Consider the following 19,098-nt stretch of genomic DNA (forward strand, 5'->3'; position numbering starts at 1 on the left):
CCACGTCACCCCGTTATATAAGGGGCCCGCCCCGTCTGGTGTCTTCTGAGATCTGCCCCTACGTCACCGGCCCCCGCCCCGAGGTCACCGGGAGGCGCCCTGGGGCAGGCAGTGCAGGGTGGGGAGCCCGCGGGGCCGGAGGAGCGTGCGAGGCTGCAGGCGCTGCGAGGCTGCAGGCGCTGCGAGGCTGACGCCGGAAGCCCCGCCCCGCCCCGCCCCGCCCCCCGGCCAGTTCGAACGTGACCTTGTTTTGGCGTTGCTAGGAGACCCGGCTCCCGCGCGCCCCCCACTGGCCAGCGCCCGGGCGAGCGCTCCTCGGGGGCGGGGCCGCGGCTGGCGCGGGGAGCCCTCGGCCGAGCACCGTTAGGCGGCCTGGCGCGCGGCGCCCGCCCGGCGCCCCTAGGAGCTGCGTCTCATCCCGGGCCACCGACCGGGCCTCCCTGCTGCCTCCCGGCGGGTGTCAGCGCGCTCCTGAGCGGCTGTGAGCGACGTCGGCTCCCGACGAGGAGGGGCTGTGACTCAGGTGAGCCGCAGAGGGGCAGGCGGCTGCGGTGGCCACGCCCTGCCGGCCCGGGGCGGGGGGCGGAGGCGACGGGTCTGGCTGCGGGGACGGTGGGCCTGCCCCGGGGGGGCCGCACAGCCGGTCATTCACGTCTGGCGGCCGGCGTGGCCGCAGCGAGCACCCGGGCCAGCGGACAAAGGGTTAAGGCGCCGGCGGTGACCGCGGGCCCCGGATGTGAGAGCCGCGGCGCGGCGTCCGCGGGCCGCGCAGCAGGTGCGCGGGGCGGGCGGGCGGAGCGAGCGCGCTGGCGGCGACCCGACCGACCGGCCCGGCGCCGCCTCACCTGCAGGGGCCACTCGGCTCCCTCCCCGGGCGCCTTGTTTTCTAACTTAAGGGCAACAGGTGGTGCCGGTGGACCGGGAGAGAACCCAGCTCGGCCGCGCCGGAGCGGCAGTTGCTCTAGCCAATTGGGGCGCTGGGGCGGGCTTCTGGTGGACGCGCCGTCGCGGCTGGCCAATGGCATTCGGGCTCGTGGGTGGGCCGTGAGGGGTGGGCGTGGCCAGCGTGGATCTCCGGGTTCTGGCGCTGCAACTGCCAGAGCTGCGCGGAGAGCTGAGCTGGGCGGACGTGAGGTGCGTCTCCCCGCAAAACCCCGCGTAAAAAAACGCCTACCAAATGCCTTCTCATTTGGACCCAGACTCCAGTTGCGGAGGTGAGCGCATTGTACTAATGTGGTGGTGCAGGGGGGAACGATAGTGACCTTGGGTGGGCTCTTAAGCACGTGGAAATTAGATTCCCCAAGATAGGATTGATTATGCGTTAGGGGTTTTCTGCCCCAAGAGGCACTTCTGTGCCTGGACCATATGCTGGTGACTCGGTTGTCATCGGAATGAGGTCTTTGAGATCTGGGAACCCAGGGGAGTAGACAAGTGCGTGTTTCTGCAATTTTCTTGAATCGTTGAAAGAATTGCAATCACAAGAATTGTTCTGTCAGATGCCTTGGTTTGCGTACGTTTCATATCTCATGTGGTTTGTTTGCTGAAGCAAGTTTTATTTTTTCAAGCTCCTCGTCTTGCTCGTCTAAGCAGAGAGAGAGAAAAAACAGTTGTCTAGTACGTTATTTCTCTACCAGAATAACTTACTCACTTTTTTTCCCCCCTCAGCAGTCTGGTAGCCGGATCCCCTAGGAGGAGAAGTTGTAAAGCGGTAAGAAGAAAGCATTTCAGTTTGGAACACTTACTTGCACCTGGAAATGGGGAATGGACTGTCAGACCAGACTTCTATCTTGTCCAGCCTGCCTTCATTTCAGTCCTTTCACATTGTTATTCTGGGTTTGGACTGTGCCGGAAAGACAACTGTATTATACAGGCTGCAGTTCAATGAATTTGTAAATACTGTACCTACCAAAGGATTTAACACTGAAAAAATTAAGGTAACCTTGGGAAATTCCAAAACAGTCACTTTTCACTTCTGGGATGTAGGTGGCCAGGAGAAGCTAAGGCCACTGTGGAAGTCCTATACCAGATGCACAGATGGCATCGTGTTTGTTGTGGACTCTGTTGATGTTGAAAGAATGGAAGAAGCCAAAACTGAACTTCATAAAATAACCAGGATATCAGAAAATCAGGGAGTCCCTGTACTTATCGTTGCTAACAAACAGGACCTGAGGAACTCACTGTCTCTGTCAGAAATTGAGAAATTGTTAGCAATGGGTGAACTGAGCTCATCAACTCCCTGGCATTTACAGCCCACCTGTGCAATCATAGGAGATGGACTAAAGGAAGGACTTGAGAAACTACATGATATGATAATTAAAAGAAGAAAAATGTTGCGGCAACAGAAAAAGAAAAGATGAATGGTGATCCTTTTTATATCCGTGTGGAGTAGGTTTTCTCTGGTCTGATGTTGACAAATGGAAGAGTGTCTACAGCCTGGTTTGCCCGCCTGCCCTCCTGGATGCTGATAAAGCTTTGTTTTGTTGAACAATCCGATGCCCAACTCTTTTGCCTTGTGGAAAATGAGTAAATGCAGTGCTTCTTAAAATGGTCTCTTCTCCCTACCCCACAAAGCTTTTGGTACTACCATTCTGGGAAGCCAAGCATGGATAGTTTATTGACCAGAAAACAGTTGTGGAAATTTGACCTGAAGTTAGTGAAATAAAACTTTGAAGAATGTCTGCCTAGTGTTTTGTCCTTACATCTTGTGGGGGGAAGCCTTTACGAGGAAATAGCATATAAGGCTTTGTATGTTAAGATAAAATGCTAATGAATGGAAATGTTAAGATAGATTAATATATATACAGTTATATCGATCACATTGGTCCAACCAGTAAGGGATAAAGAAGAAGTGTTTGCTTTTTTAAGTTTTGGCCAAATGAATTTTGACATTTTCTGGAATCCAATGATGTAATGCTATATCTTAATTCTAGACAATGTTTAAGTTGGTCTAACTTGAAATAATAAAAATAAGATATTGGGGGCATATTCAAGTGCATGGATTAGTTTTCCTGACAATGCATGTTTCGGTGTGTAGTTTTTTACTTTTTAGAAGTAGCTATGCATCTTTCTCCATGGTCAGGTTTAAAACTCCTTTTTGGGGATTTAGGGCTGTTACAGAAATAGTTTATTATCAGAAGCACTTTCACTCGAAGAACCTAAAATAATTTACTTGATTCTTTTATATAGTAAATTAGGGCATGTAGACTAATAAATGAGTATGCTTGGTATATGTATGGATTTATGAAGAAAGCAATTGAGGGATTCAGTCAAGAGGACATAATTACAATACATAGTTTCTAAGGTAATTCCAGTGGTAAAATATTTGTTTTATTGATCCTTGCTGGCTGAACACAAATGTGGTTTCATATATTTTTGTAGTGTTTTGAGAGGAACAGAAGCTTTATAGTCAACACCTGATGCACTGTGGAGTGAAAATGTAAGAGATATCCTGTAAGTGCTCTGAGCTTTAATTTTTTGTTTACAATCTAAGCAGTGTTATGTGGGCCGTCCAGTCCTGATTATAAGGTAGGAAGAAATGAGGCAGTACTGCAGATAAGAATTATGATTCTAGAAAATGAAGGGGAAAGTAGCAAAGCTATGTTTTGTGAAAATTCGCTGGTGCCGTTTACCCTGGAATCCAAAAAGCCCCTGTAAATTAAAAGGACAACCCTTTGCCTAATTCTTATCTATAAGCAAGGACTTACTTCCAGTGGTCATATATTATTAGCAAATCAGCATAATTTTTGTGTGTATAGCCAACAGCTGTTTGTTCTAAAGATAACCAAAAGAACTGCACTTTGCTAGCAGGGTTTTGTTTTGATTTGGGGTTTCTGTTTTGAGGGTTTGTTCTGTTAAAGTTTTTGGAACCTTGATTCTTGTTACACACAAAACGAAGTAGCTTCCTGTGGAGCTTTCATTGTTAAATGTACTGCACTAGTGACAGTCACTTAGAATGTTTATATTTATAAAAATGTGGATAATTACCAATAAACTACTGGAGGCACTAGGAGACCAGTGTTTGAGTTTTAATGTATTTCCATTTGGTAAAGCTTTTAATTAGGTGTGCAAAAACAACTGACAGCTGGGTTTACATAGTCCCGTAGTAGGTTGGGTTTTCCTCAAGTCTGACAGGCACCAAAGGCTGTTTTCCGGAAGAACTCTTTTTTTTTTTTTTTTTAACTTTCACTAAATGAAATCATGATACATACTCTAATCACTAAATGTGTGATGGATTAATAAGGCTCGCTGAAAAAACAAAATCAGTGAATGGTTTTAGATATTTAGCACACTTGTACTTTTTATATACTTGCTGTATGAAATAGTACTGTTTTAACTCTCTCTTGAAAGTTTAAATGTTCGACCCTTATTTTGTAGCCTAAGAATTTGATGAGCCAATCCACGCTAAGTGTTTTCATATTTAGCACACAACTATAACAACAAAGAAAATGGTGTGTACACTCTACTAGCTTTGATGTATAAAACACATTTTCAACTCCAAAACTGGTCGTAATATTTTCCATTTTGCTAAGGAGTCTTCCTAAAATACATCCTGAAGAGTTTTAGCAGTGTTTTTATATCTAGTTTTTAATTAAGGTACGACTTTTCCAAAGTATATTTCTAAAATATTTTCTTATATTTAGGATGATTTGGTTTAATTTCCAACATTAATCAAGAACCAGATAACTCTAAATTCAAATTATTATCAAAGATAAGTTAAATATAAAGAAGTCTGGGGTTATTCCTAAATGGATTATAGACACTTGGGGAAAATAGTTGTGTAGTTTATGTAGCCAGCATAGGTTCCCTAAGAATCATGGAGAAATGAATAAATCCTTGGAAGCTGAAACGTGAAATTACTAGTAAAAATAAGTGTATATAGAGAGGGAATTACTAGTCTGTAAAAGCATGATGGTTTCTCAACAGAGGGAAAGACCTAGACTTAGAATGTTTTTGTTTGTACAAGGCATTTGACACCTACACCATGTTTGATTAATAATTCATAGTGACCTGGAAGGAGGTCTTTGGTAGACTGTTTCAGGGTTCTAGTTAATACAAGAATTTCATCAGTAATAAAAATACAACAGTTTCTTCAATGATAACAAAAGACAAAAAATATTTGATTTTTAAAAAAACTTTTGGTGATGTAACAGTCAACATTTAGGTAATACAAATTGGAACTTTGAATATTCCATCATTTGAAGTTGGAATTTTACATTTAAGGTTTAAATTTAGCAGAAGATTCTTAAACGAATAGTAGTGATGCTTGTATAACATTGTGAATGTACTTAATGCCACTGAGTTATGCATCCAAAAGTAGTTAAAATAGTAAATTTTGTGTATATCTTACCACAAAAAACTTGAAATACTAAATATATACTTAGTTTAAAAGAATCAGCCAAAAGTAGAGTGAGGGCATCCTAATTTAGAGATCAGATTCAGTTACAAATTTTACGGAAGATTGAGTTATCTAAGGCTTAATATGAATGGGATGCCTGGGTGGCTCAGTTGGGTGTCTGACTCTTGTTTCAGCTTAGGTCATGATCACATGATTGTATATAGGATTGTATTCCCCATTGGTCTCTGCTCAGTGGGGAATCTGTTTGAGAGCGTCTCCTTCTCCTGCCCCCCACCCTGCTCTAGTGTGCATTCTCTCAAATAAAATAAATCTTTAAAAAAACTTAATATGAAAAATATAGCATGATAAACTAATAATCATAAAGTTAATATTAAAACATGATAATCAGAATAGTCTCAAACCACAGCTGAAGTATGTATTAAATTCTCCGTATGCAAGTTAAAAACACAGGAATAGCTACATGGAAAGCTAGTTTAGGAGGACAAGTGTGCCTAAAAGTTTAGTGTTTTTACCAAAAAACAACAGGAGATTTGGATTCAAATCCTGACTCTCTCACTATTCACTTGTGACCTTTTGGCATGTACTTTGAAACCTCTCATGATGTGAATGCCCTCTTGGGAAAATGAAGACTGTCACATGGAATTTTGAGAGGATTGGGTGAAATTATGTAAACTACTTAGTGCCTCACCAATTCACAACTCAATAAATGGTAGCTATTATTGTTAACTGGTATGGATTAGTAGGTGTTGAGAGGCAGTTGATAATGGCTATGGAAATTTAGATTTGGACGTTAGATCCACCATGCACTACTTTCATTTTGGACAATTTATTTGCCCTCAGCCTTAGTTTCTTCACTAGTAAACTGAGGCATATGCCTACTGTTTGAGTTTAATTGCCTAAAAGGCTTAGATGAAACAGTATGATATTTAGTGAGTACCTGACACATGGTAAACATTTAATGGATATTTGCTATTAATAGCCAGAATATTTTCTGACAGATGTATTTAAAGAAAACTTATTTTGTAGGGGAACATGACACAAAAAGCTGTTAATTTTTTTTAATATTTTATTTATTCATGAGAGGCAGAGAGAGAGAGAGAGAGAGAGAGAGGCAGAGACACAGGCAGAGGGAGAAGCAGGCTCCATGCAGGGAGCCCGACGTGGGATTTGATCCCAGGACCCTGGGGTCACACCCTGAGCTGAAGGCAGTGCTAAACCGCTGGGCCACCGAGGCTACCTTTTTTTTTTTTTTTTTTTTTTTTAGCATTCCTGTATCATGGTATGAAATGGGAACTTGGTGGAACTTGGGAAAGACTAAACATACTGAATTCTCTTGATATCTGGGTCATTTCCACAAATTTCTAAAGCACCGGTCTATTTTAGCACAATATAATCTCACCTTCCCTTGTAAGAAACAAACAAAATTTTAAAACATGGTTATTTTTTGGTATAGACACAAATCAAAATAGAATACTTCACGGCAGAAATTAAACATCTGGAACTGTGTACACTGTTCAAAATGCCTCAAGATTGTTATCGATTTGCAGATTTTACCTAATGATGAGTAGGGATCTGTATGCTAACCCTTCTTTGGAAACTTGTCAGTATTTGTGGACATATCTGGTAGATGATGGTAGTGTGGTGATATGTGTTTGCTAGACAGATATGTGTGCTTTGTTATTTTCCAATTACTTTCAATTTGGGGCCATATTTTTATGTGTTCTGCTTATGTTTTGCTGAGGTTGAGATTACTGACATTAGGTGTTGGGTTATAAACAAGTTGAGTAGAATATCCTGGATTATTAGCCAAAATAAACCCATACTTTCTTTGGCTGTCTCTTCTCTGAGTCTGTAATAAGGAAGAAATTAAAGCAGTGCCAAAATAAAAGTACTATCTGGATCGTTGTCCCCACCCCTTCCCTTCCTGTTTGAAGACTAATAGGTAATGCAGCTGTGTGTGTGTGTGTGTGTGTGTGTGTGTGGTGTGTGCACATGCGCTGTATTTACCTCCTCTGAGTGATTGAAACCGGTATCGGTTAACACAGTGGTTCTCAAAGTGTAGTCCCTGGACTAGAAGTATTGGCATTACCAAGAAACTTGCTAGAAATGCTGATTCTCAGGCTCTATTCTAGACCTATGAATATAAAAGTTTGGGATTGAGCCCATCAGGTGATTCTGATTTTCGTTAAAGTTAACCATTGAGTTTAACAGAAAATCCAGTCACTTATCATGCTAAAAAAAAAAAAAAAGAAATAATTCCAGTACCATAAGATTCAAGCCTTTTTAAGCATGCTTTTTTCATGCAAACATGAAAAACATGCATGATGTTTGATTTATAGTAGGTGTCTAGTAAAACCTAGTTGAATGAACTTCAAGTCAAGCCAGCAGAAACACTCTTTTAAGTGTCATCTTATAAATTTATTTTTATACATGTACATATAAACAAAAAAAGAGAGCTTTGCTTGTATACTATATGCTAAATATCCTAAGATGTGTAGGATTCTAAAAATGGGTGGTTGAAGAGGAATGTTGAGGCTGATTCATTTCATTGATTTTCTAGTTTAAAATAAAAATCTTAACCTTTTATTATGACAAATCTCAAACTTCTATAAAAGTAGAATAGCATAATGTACACCCAAGTATTTCTCATCTAGTTTCAGTAATTACCAACTCCTGGCCAATCCCATTTTTGTTTTTGTTTTTTGTTTTTTTTGGTGGGCAGCAAAACAAAGTTTATTGAGTGATAGCAAAATGATAGTACAAAGCTCCCAAGGAGGGAGGGGACCCAAGAGGGTTACCCCTGGCCTATCCCATTCTCTGTATTCCCACTTACTGCCTTCTTGGCCACTTCCCCTCCACCCCCGGTATTATTTTGAAGTCCTAAAAATTCCATTTTATTTATAAATATTTTGGTGTGTGTCTCTAAAAGATAAGCACTCTTTTTTTTTCTTGTTTTGGAGAGAGAGCATGGTGGGGCAGGGTGGAAAAGTAGAGGCAGAGAGAATTTAAAGCAGGCTCCACGTCCAGCATGGAGCCTGACATGGTGCTGGATCTAGGACCCAGAGATCATGACCTGAGTTGAAATCAAGAGTTAGATGCTTAATGGACCAAGCCACCCAGGTGCCCCAATAAGTACTCTTCTTAAAAACAATCTCAATATCATCACATGTAAAATAAAATACTCCTTCAAAACAAATATCCATTCAGTGTTTAGACTTCCCCAATAAAAGTTTTTAAAAGATTTTGCACTGGAAGACATCTGCCATAGAACAGTCTCTGGTTAAAAAAGGACTCTTGCCTTTCTATCGTGCTTTATATAATGCCAACATGAGTATGAAGAGTCATTTGTTTCCTTTTTTTTTTTTTAAAAGATTTCATTTATTTATTCATGAGAGACACAGAGGCAGAGACATAGGTAGAGGCAGAAGCAGGCTTCCTGCAGGGAGCCTGATATGGGACTGGATCCCAAGACCCTAGGATCACCACCTGAGCCAAAGGCAGATGCTCAACCACTGAGCCACCCAGGTGCCCCATTTGTTTCCTTTTTAATGCAAAAATGGAATAACCCAGCAGCAAGTGTTTGGAAACCCTGGGTATCTAATCTAGTGGGCCAAAGTATTTTTTCTTAAATATAAAAATGGGAAAGGCTTGTGTCCCTTAATCCAACATTAATCTATCTGTAGATACCCTGTAATGGGTCAGTAACAAAATGGAGTTCCCTAGAGCTACATTTTGCCAAACTGGCTGTACTTCAAAATGATTTAAGGAGTTTTTAAAACTCCCTAGGCTCTACCTTGGACATTTTGAATCAAATATCTAGGGGATGGAGCCAGTAATTTATTTTCTAACTCTTCCTAGCTTTTTAAAACTACAGCAGCCGGATTTAGAAACCATTGTTGGGAATGACAGAGGGATGGTATGTTTAGTGGCAGAAATAAAGAGACCATAAATAGAACTGGCTAGGTGAACATTTACCTGGCTGCCTTAGATCTCTCTCTTTTTTTAAAATTTTATTTATTTATTCATGAGAGACATAGAGTGGCAGAGACAAAAGAGACATAGAGGGAGAAGCAGGCTCCTTGCATGGAGCCCAATATGGGACTCAATTCCTGGACCAGGATCATGAATTGAGCTAAAGGCAGATGTTCAACCGTCGAACCATCCAGACATCCCAGATCTCTCTCTCTCTTTTTCTTTTTCTTTAATGGTGGGATTGTCTGTTGGCTTGACACTGATGTCAAAATAATCAAACTGAGAACTTTGATTTAGAGATGTCTCAGATCTGATAACTTAAGAGAAATCTGAGAGAGCCCCGGGGAAAGGCAATCTATGAAATAAATGCTTTTCCTTCCATGGACCATGTATATACTTTATGCTAAGAGGCATGAGGAATCCTAGAAATGTATAAGTAGTCCTGCTCATCTCAGAAAAGATAGAGACCAGTTAGGGACTTAGAGGTAAAATAATAACTAGTGCCTAAAATGTTGCTTTTCTGTAATCCTCGTGGGAACTTTACATATCACAGATTTCAATGATTATATCCAGTTAGTTTGGGACTAACAGGTATGATAAGGAAAAATCATAGGTTTATTATGGTAGCAACATCTAAATAAAATAGGTAGTGCCAAATGGCCTAGACTAAACTCCTGACATATTTGATTAATAAATACTTCCAGTCTCTCAGTTTACTAGACAAAGATGGTTTGTTGCTGTTGCTTGATCAATCTGTCAGCAACATCCCGTGCTAAAAACCGGTGCTTGTTTTAAATTTTAAAGAGAAGTTTTAGAGGATCCCTGGGTGGCTCAGCGGTTTAGCACCTGCCTTTGGCTCAGAGCGTGATCTTGGACTCTCAGGATCGAGTCCCACATCAGGTTTCCTGCATGGAGCCTGCTTCTCCCTCTGCCCGTGTCTCTGCCTCTCTCTCTCTCTGTGTGTGTGTGTGTCTCTCATGAATAAATAAATAAAATCTTTAATAAAAAAATAAAGAGGTTTTAATCCTACTCTTGGCATGCATTAGCTCTGTGACTGAATAGAAGTTATTTTATTTCCCTGAGTTGCAGCCTTCTTACTTTAAAACAGTGATACTACCTCTGTTACAGGGTTATTTTCTGAAAGCTTGTAAGTTATCTGGCACATATATCAGACATTCAAGATGTATTTGAATGACTACCTCCCCCTGCCAGGTGTTTGGAATACAACAGGAAGCAAAACAGAGATGGGTGCTGTTTCTGTCTCCTGCATAGAAAGTAAGCTCCACCAGTGTTGGGAATTTATCCGTGGTCATAATCGTAAATCTTAAAACACTGCACTGCATGTGCACATGCTAACCACCCACATAGCTACATAATGAGCCAAGTGAATGAAGCTCACTGATAATGAGGATGTCACACAAAAGATAATAAAAAAACAAATATAAAATACGGAAAGTGCTATGAAGGAAACAAAGGACAGAGGAATGGACAACAAGAAGAATAACTTTCTTTGGATAAAGTTGTTTGAAGTTTTTCTGATCTGTCCAAAGAGCTATGGGAGGACTAGAAGGAAAAGCATTTCAGGTAGAGGAACATTAGCTGCAAAGGCCCTGACATGGGCAATCACTACATGGAGTAGAGAACTGAGAGAAAGAAACTAGCATGATTAGAATAGTGAGAAGGGCAGGACATAAAGTTGAGCAAGCAGGGTAAAACATTTTTATCCAATTTGATAACTGGTTTTGTTTTGTTTTTAAAAAGATTGTATTTAAAAAAAATAAATAAAATAAAAAGATTGTATTTATTTATTCATGAGAGACACAGGCAGAGGCAGAGACATAAGCAGGCTCCATTCAGGAGCTCGATGTGGGACTCGATCCTGGAACTCCAGGAACACGTCCTGAGCCAAAGGCAGATGCTCAACCGCTGAGTTTTAAATGAGAATAGTTGGCTTTTATTTAGTCTCTCTCTCTCTCTCTCTCTCTCTCTCTCTCTCTCTCTCTCACTCTCTTTCTTTAAGATTTATTTGGTTGAGAGAGAGAGAGAGAGGGAGAGAGAGAATGAGCAGGAGGGGCAGAGGGAGAGGGAGAGATAATCCCAAGCAGACCCCACACTGAGTGCAGAGCCCAATGGTTTCGATCTCACCACCAAGATTTCAATCTTCACTAAAACCAAGAGTCAGATACTTAACCAACTATGCCACCCAGGAGCCCCTTATTTAGTTTTTACATATTTAATTACAAATTACTGCTATTTGTGTTTAAATCTACCATCATATTTTTCATTTGACCATTTCTGTTTCTTTTTAATATCTTTTTCCCTTCTTTTTGATTTGTTTTATTCTTTTTTTATTATAAAGTTTTCTATGATTCTTTTTTTGTTACCATAATTACAACATACATCCCTGATACAGTGAGGTCTAATATAAATCAGCACTTTTGCCACTTCTAATTTTTTTGAATGATACAAAAACATAAAGTACTTTTAACTGAATTTACTTCCTTTATGAGATAGAGGTTATTATTGTATATTTTATACACATTGAAGAGCTCCTAAAACACAGTTATTTATTTATTTATTGCATACTTATTCTTTCTGCTCTCTACTTTTTCTTGAATCTCTTGAGATGTAATCTGGGATCATTTCCCTTTTGCCTAAAGAACTTCTTTTACTGTTTTCTCTAGTATGATCTGCAAACAACAAATCCTTCTATGTTTGGTTTCTGGAAATACTTATTTTACTGAGTATAGAATTTTAAGTTGGTTTTTGTTGTTGTTTTTGTCACTTTAAATTAAAGCACATCATTCTAGGGGCACCTGGCTGGCTCAGTTGGTGGAACATGCAACTTGATCTTGGGATTGTGAGTTCAAGCCCACCTTAGGTGTAGAGATTATTTAAAAATAAAAAATCTTTAAAAAATAACACATGTCCTTTAACTGTCTTCTTGTGAGGTCAGCTGTTAATAAATTCTTTTGCTCATATGAGGGTAATATATCTTTTATTCTCTAGTTATTTACGAGATTTTTCTTGGGGTCACCTGGGTGGCATAATTAAGTGCCTGACTCTTGGTTTCACCTCAGGTCATGGTCTCAGGATCCTAGGATAGAGCCCCACATTGGGCTCCACGCTCAACATAGAGTCTACTTGAGATCCTCTCTCCCTCTCCCTCTGCCCCTTTTGTTTTTTGTTTTTTTTCTCTCTCTCTCTTAAATAAATAATCTTTAAAAAAAGAAAAAGATTTTTCTTGGTGTTCAGGTTTTGCAATTTGACTATGTGTCCAGGGATGGTTTCCTTTATATCTCTTTTGGTTGGGATTTGTAGAGTTTCCTCAATTCATGCCTTTCAGATAAAACCAACATCTGGTTATTTGTGAGTCTGTTTATGTTTTTTAATTAAATTTTACCCTTTTATATTTCTGTTTTTCTTCCGACTGACTGCCATACATCATAAATAAAACTTGAATGATATTTGGGCACCTGGGTGGCTCATGGTTGAGCGTCTGCCTTTGGCTCACATCATGATCCTGGGGTCCCAGGATTGAGTCCCAAATCTGGCTCCCCACAGGGAGCCTGCTCCTCCCTCTGCCTATATCTCTGCCTCTTTCTCTATGTCTCTCATGAATGAATAAATAAAATCTTTAAGAAAAAACAAAACAAACTTCAGTGACATTTGAGGCTCTATAGGGTGTCATCCTCCAGGAAGAATTTACTTCTGACACTGGTAGTTAGCAAAGGTTCATCTCTCTGGGCTTCTTTTTCCTTTTGGCTCTTTCCCCCAAACCTTAGTATCTTGCAGCTCTATGATCCCTTGAAATAGATTGAAAAACAAGTTGCTTTTCTAGTTTGTCTTAAGTGGAAGGTTGGTCTGCAAGAAGTAAAAACAGCAAAAAGAAAATTAATAGGGAAGTATTTAAGGATTTGATATCATCTGATTCTTATTTTAAGATGATGTTTAAATTAATTTATTTTGTCATCTTTTCCCTTAAAACGTCTCTGAAGTCACCTTTTATCTCCATTTCCGCTGTTATCATCCTGACCTGAACTCGAGTTACTAGCTTGGGTCTTGCTTTTATCTCCCGCTCTCAGGCCCCGAAGGCCATGCAACATACCAAGGTTTGATTCTTTTTCCTGAAATCCTGGTTTTTTTTTTTATGTCTAGATTTGGAACTTAAAAATAGCCATGCAGGGCAGCTCTGGTGGCTTAGCAGTTTGGTGCCACCTTCGGCCTGGGGCATGATCCTGGAGACCCAGGATAGAGTCCCACATCGGGCTCCCTGCATGGAGCCTGCTTCTCCCTCTGCCTGTGTGTATGTGTGTGTGTCTCTCTCTCTGTGTGTCTCTAATAAATAAATAAAATCTTTAAAAAAATAGCCATGCAATCCTTTTACTTAAGTAAGTAGTTTTAGTAGATGCGTTTCATAGAAGAGCAAAGTGGCTTGAGGTGGCTAAGGAGCCTGGTCAGTGAGATGGAGCTACAGGGTGAACACAGGCTCCTTAAATTTCAGAAGGTAGAGCCGTTATTTTCTGTTACCAAGATGTATTCTACTCACACTATATTTACTCTAAATGTAGCAGCATTTGTATTCTGTTGCTGCTACAGACAAAACTTTGTTAAAATTTAAATAATAAGAAAAAGTCTAAACTTTTATTGTTGTTCATGCTCACTGATATCAAAGTTGCTTAGAGAGAGTTTTTTTTCTGAGATGTTTAATACTGGTCTATGTAATTGTTAACAATATTTTAGAATAGGAATCCCTTCTATTTATACATAAACAGATTTAATATTTTATATAACACAATGTCTATACACACACATGCATGAGAATTTTTAAAAAAGATATAAGACATTAAATTTAGTGCTTTGCAATTTTCATTATCTAATCAAAATACGTGTATTTTAAAGGATCAGAGAAATTTGTTTCCTGGATGACAAATATGACCTTTAATTTGATTTTTCCCAGGTACTGTGATATTTTTACTTTTGGATGTTTTTTGGCACATTAAGTGCTTAATGACTTATTTCACTATATATCAGGCTACTATATATCAGGCTACATGAATGCTTACAAGTCTGGACATAGATTGGGGGGTATAAAGAAGCAGAGCTTTGTCATTTTATCTTAAAATAAAATCAATATTAATGTTCTCATTAATCTATACTATAATATCTGCCATTTATTTATTTTTTTAAGATTTTATTTATTTTGAGAGAGAGAGCAAGCAAAGGAAGATGCAGAGGCAGAGGGAGAGAGAGAATTTCAACCAGACTCACAACTGAGCATGGAGCCCAATATGGAGCTCAATCTTATGACCCTGAGATCATGACCTGAGCTGAATCAGGAGTCGGACACTTAACCAACTGTGCCACCCAGGCACCCCAATTTATATTTACTGGATTAAAGTTTCAATTCCATCTCAAATATACTTTAAATTCTTGATACCCCCCCAAAAAATTCTTGATACCCTTTAAGTCTAGCTAACATATGTCAAATAATAACTGGATTCCCATTCATCTTAGAGAGACTGATATAATCCCCTGGATTTGAAATACTAGAATTTCAGTCTTGATAGAAGAGAAAAAGTTGAATGAAAATAGTGGTGGTGATAACCCATAAAGCTCTCTAAGAGAGAGGTAGGATGTTATTGTTAAGAGCTTTAGATTCTGGAACCAAACTGGGTCCAAATGCTGGTTTTACTATTTATCAGCTGTGTACCTTTGGATAGGTTAGTTAACCTCTCTGGCCACAATATTATCGACTATAAAATCAGATAACAATAATATGCCCTTTTAGAGTTGTTATAAGGATTAAAATAACCATGACATGTTAACTATTTAGAATCTTGTCCTCCTCTTACTAATTTATGATTTTTATTCTTATTAATTTACCAATAAAATTTCCTCTGAAGTGGCCCAGATATAGCAGGGTTTGTGTGGAAGATCCTTGTAATCCTGACATTCTGTCAATTTAGTTTTCAGAGATTCTTTAGGTGTGAACAAGCTGTGACTCTCTTCAACGTGATATTGCTTATTTCTGTACCAATTGTGCATATGGCAATCTGTGGTCTATATACTAATAAGCAAATGTTTATTTAAAACTCAGTGTTATGAGAGGGAAGGGTAGATTCTGACATAAATTAAGCATGAGATAATTAAAGAGATTTTTCAAGAGGCAGCACTAAAAGTTTGCTTCCTGGCTGCAGAGAGGAATGGGAGGTCTGATTCCCAAGGAGGAGCAGCAAACAGCTAACCACCGTTTCCTCCAGGTTCTGCCTTTTGCTGCCTTTCTCTGACCCCATTTGTAATTGAATGTTAGGTGGACAGAGGGCTTCTGCTGTGTCCTGGAAGTCAATAATATTTCTAAGTAATACGTGTCACCACTTTAATTACACAGCCTTGCTGAAATGTTGGTGGCCTCAGGTTTCACAGGTGTGGTGTAATACTAAATTGGCCATGACCTTGTGTCATTCCTTTCAACCTACACAGCAGTAACCTGGTAATGTGTGAACACCTGGATTGCACCTCCTTTAACCTGAAGCAGAAAGGAGAGGAAAAGCCTGAGTCTAGTTCTGTCTTTGTGAGAGCTGACCCATGGCTCTCCACCCCTTTAGAGACATTGTATTTGGATATGCGCCTATGGATAAGTTTGTATTTTTTAGAACAGCTCTTTGAAGGAGCCATTACTTTTGCTGTATTATGTACAGCAATGTGGGTGCTAATGAATGTTAACTACTAATAATAACAATACCAGTAATTTACAGGTGAAGCATTGGTGACTCACTACTTACCGTGTGTTCGGTATTTCAACTTGGTTCTGCAACTGTACCAGATATTTCTTATATGAACCTAACTTTTAGGACATTCAATCACTGGAGTCATCGTCAAGGAAGAACATTTTAAATACTTTTTGTTTTTTGGGGCTTTTTGTTTTTTACTTTTAATTTTGGAATAGTCTTAAATTTAGAGAAGAGTTGCAAGAATTGAACTAAAAAGAAAAAGGAAAAGAAAAAAAATTCTGTGCATCCTTATCCCAGAGACTTCATGCAAGGTTGGCCAGTTGTCTCAATAATGTCCTTTATGACACAAGATGCAATCCAGGATCGATTGTGATACCTGGTTGTCTCATGTATTTTGAAACAATTCCTCCTTTCCTTTCCTCCTTTCCTTTCTCAGCTATATCATTTTTGAAGATTATAGCCCAGTTTTTGAGAGGTTGTTCCTCAGTTTGGGTTTATTTAATGTTTCTTCAGAATTATATCCAGGCCATGCATTTTTTGAACAAAATCTCACAGAAGTGATACTTTTCTCTTTTCCTTGCATCTAATCATATGGCACATGGTGTCAAATTTTTTCATTACTGGTGATGTTAGCTTTGATCACTTAAGTGAGCTGGTGTCTCTGAGGTTTCTCTACTATAAAGGTATGATGTTTTTTAGATTTTTGAATTAGCAATTATTTTGTGGAGAGAGATTTTGAAACTGTAAAATCCTGTTCCTCTGCCTACAATCACGGATTAGTTTTAGCATCCTTGCTAAATAATAGCTACTACTAATAATAATAACTATTGCTATTTCTTACCTGATTATTACTCTCTTGGTTGAGAAATGTTCATTTTCTAATTTCTCCATCCCTTCTACATTACTTGGTATTAAACTGCAAGGAAGCATTTCTTTTTCCCCCATTTGTTTATTTATCTGTATCATTGAGGACTCATGAATTTTCTTTCTTTCTTTCTTTCTTTCTTTTTTTTTTTTTTTTTGGGAGAGGGAGTGAGGGAGGTGGTGGGGAGGAGCAGCAGAGGGAGAGGAAGAGGGAGAGAGAGAACTTAAAAAAAAAAAGATTTTATTTATTTATCACAGAGAGAGATAGCATACAAGCAGGGGGAGTGGTAGGCAGCCGGAAAGGGAGAAGCAGACTCCCCAAAGAGCACGGAGCCCAATGCAGAACTCCACCCCGGGACCCTGAGATCATGACCTGAGCCCAAGGCAGGCACTTAATTGACTGAGCTATCGAGGCACCCCAGAGAAATAGAGAAAATCTTAAGCAGACTCCATGCTCAGTGTAGAGCCTGAATCTGGGCTCAATCTCACAACCCTGAGATCATAACTTGAACCGAAATCAAGAGTTGGATGCTTAACTGACTGAGCTACTCAGGCACCCCTATGAATTCTTTTTTTATTCAATGAGCTCTCATTAGGAACTATCGTTATTTATTTTAATGTTCGAATTATCCCAGATTTGATTAGTAGGAGACTTTTCAGGCTGGATTCTGTGTGGTTTTGACATGTAATCATCATTCTTATTTTCTGGCACAGTCAGATGATCCAAGCTCATCTTGTTTTTTCCTTATACCAGCCCTGGGATTAGCCATTTCACCAAGAAACCCTGCTTCTTTTAGGAGAGTGGCTGCTATGCATGTGAGGTGTGCCCATTGCTGGGAGAGATACTCCTGTTTCTAGGCAACTCTAGTGGAAAGAGGAAATTTATATATATATATATGTATATATATATATACACACACATATATATACACATACACATACCTTTTTCTCCGTCTCTCTCTTTCTCATATATATATATATATATATAGTTATGTGTGTGTGTATGTGTATATGTATACACACACATTTATTTATGGTTACACACCATACCTCCAATTCCTCTCACTACAGAACTCATTATGGGGTCTTTCCCAGCTTGCAACCTGGTTACCTACCAATAAACCCATCCAAAGTTGAAATATCGTCAATTGAAAATGCATTGAATACACCTGACCTACTGAACATCATAGCTTAGCCTAGCCTACCCTTAACATGGTCAGAACTCTTCCATTAGCCTACATTTGGGCAAAATCACCTAACATGAAGCCACTTTTATAATACAGTATTGAATATCTCATGTAATCTATTGACTCCTGTACCAAAAGTGACAAACTGGGTGGTTGTCTGGGTACAGACTGTTGGTCATTCACCCTCATAATCAGGGGGCTGACTGGGGGCTCCAGTTGCTGCTGTCCAGCATCACAAGGGGCCATCATAGAGCATATCACTGGCTTGGGAAAAGACCCAAATTCAAAATTTGAAGTGTGGTTTCTACTGAATGGATATTACTTTTGTACCATCATAAAGTTGGAATATTATAATATATTAAACCACTGTAAAGTTGGGGACTATCTGTAGCTTTCTCTCCATATTTGCCCTTTACTCCTCTGACAGTAAGAAACCTGGCTTTCATTATGTCAATATACATTTTTTGCTCAATTCACCTATATGCAGCCAACTTTGCTGGACTGCCTGCCTGCCTCTTGGTTCTGCCTAATGGCTCTTTCACTGAATTGTAAACACGAGACAGAGAGAAGGGAGAAGGAGGGAGGTAAGAGAGGAAGAATTGGAAAGAAGAGAGGAAGGGAATGACATTTTAAAATCTAAGTTGAAATTTAAAACTAGATTTTTTTTTTTGCAGATGTTTTCTATTATAGGTATTATAGAAGTAAAATTCTAGGAATGGGTTTTACTAATTTTTTTCAGATTTTGTATATGTTCTATTTTGTCTTTAGATATTCATTCATAGCATTTAATGGTAACATGTTAGGCATACAAAGATGAATGAATGCAAGTAAAATAAATTCTACAGAATTCTATAGACAATGCAGAATTTGATCAGGCAAGCAGACATGTTAACAATCCCTCTAGTAGTACAATAAGGGTTATCGAAGAAAAATACAAAGAATTGACAGGAGCAGAGAGAGAGCAGGTGGGTGAGTTGGGAGAGGG

General features: G+C 39.4%; 1 protein-coding gene across 4 annotated transcripts; it reads left to right on the forward strand.

Annotated features, from left to right (window-relative positions):
* The first annotated feature begins 388 nt into the window (after positions 1-388).
* Positions 389-4,009, forward strand: ARL4A (ARF like GTPase 4A). Of its 4 annotated transcripts, none has more exons than XM_026003864.2 (2): positions 389-523; positions 1,666-4,009. In XM_026003864.2, exon 2 carries the CDS (start codon positions 1,755-1,757, stop codon positions 2,355-2,357), a length of 603 nt encoding a protein of 200 aa, XP_025859649.1. In that variant the 5' UTR covers positions 389-523; positions 1,666-1,754; the 3' UTR covers positions 2,358-4,009. The 4 variants fall into 4 exon arrangements, with proteins under 4 accessions (XP_025859649.1, XP_025859651.1, XP_025859647.1 ...); XM_026003866.2 differs by having other exon boundaries at positions 392-523; positions 1,669-4,009; XM_026003862.2 differs by lacking the exon at positions 389-523 and adding an exon at positions 774-1,214.
* The last annotated feature ends 15,089 nt before the right edge of the window (positions 4,010-19,098 follow it).

Source organism: Vulpes vulpes, chromosome 7, assembly GCF_048418805.1.
Source record: "Vulpes vulpes isolate BD-2025 chromosome 7, VulVul3, whole genome shotgun sequence".
NCBI lineage: Eukaryota > Metazoa > Chordata > Mammalia > Carnivora > Canidae > Vulpes > Vulpes vulpes.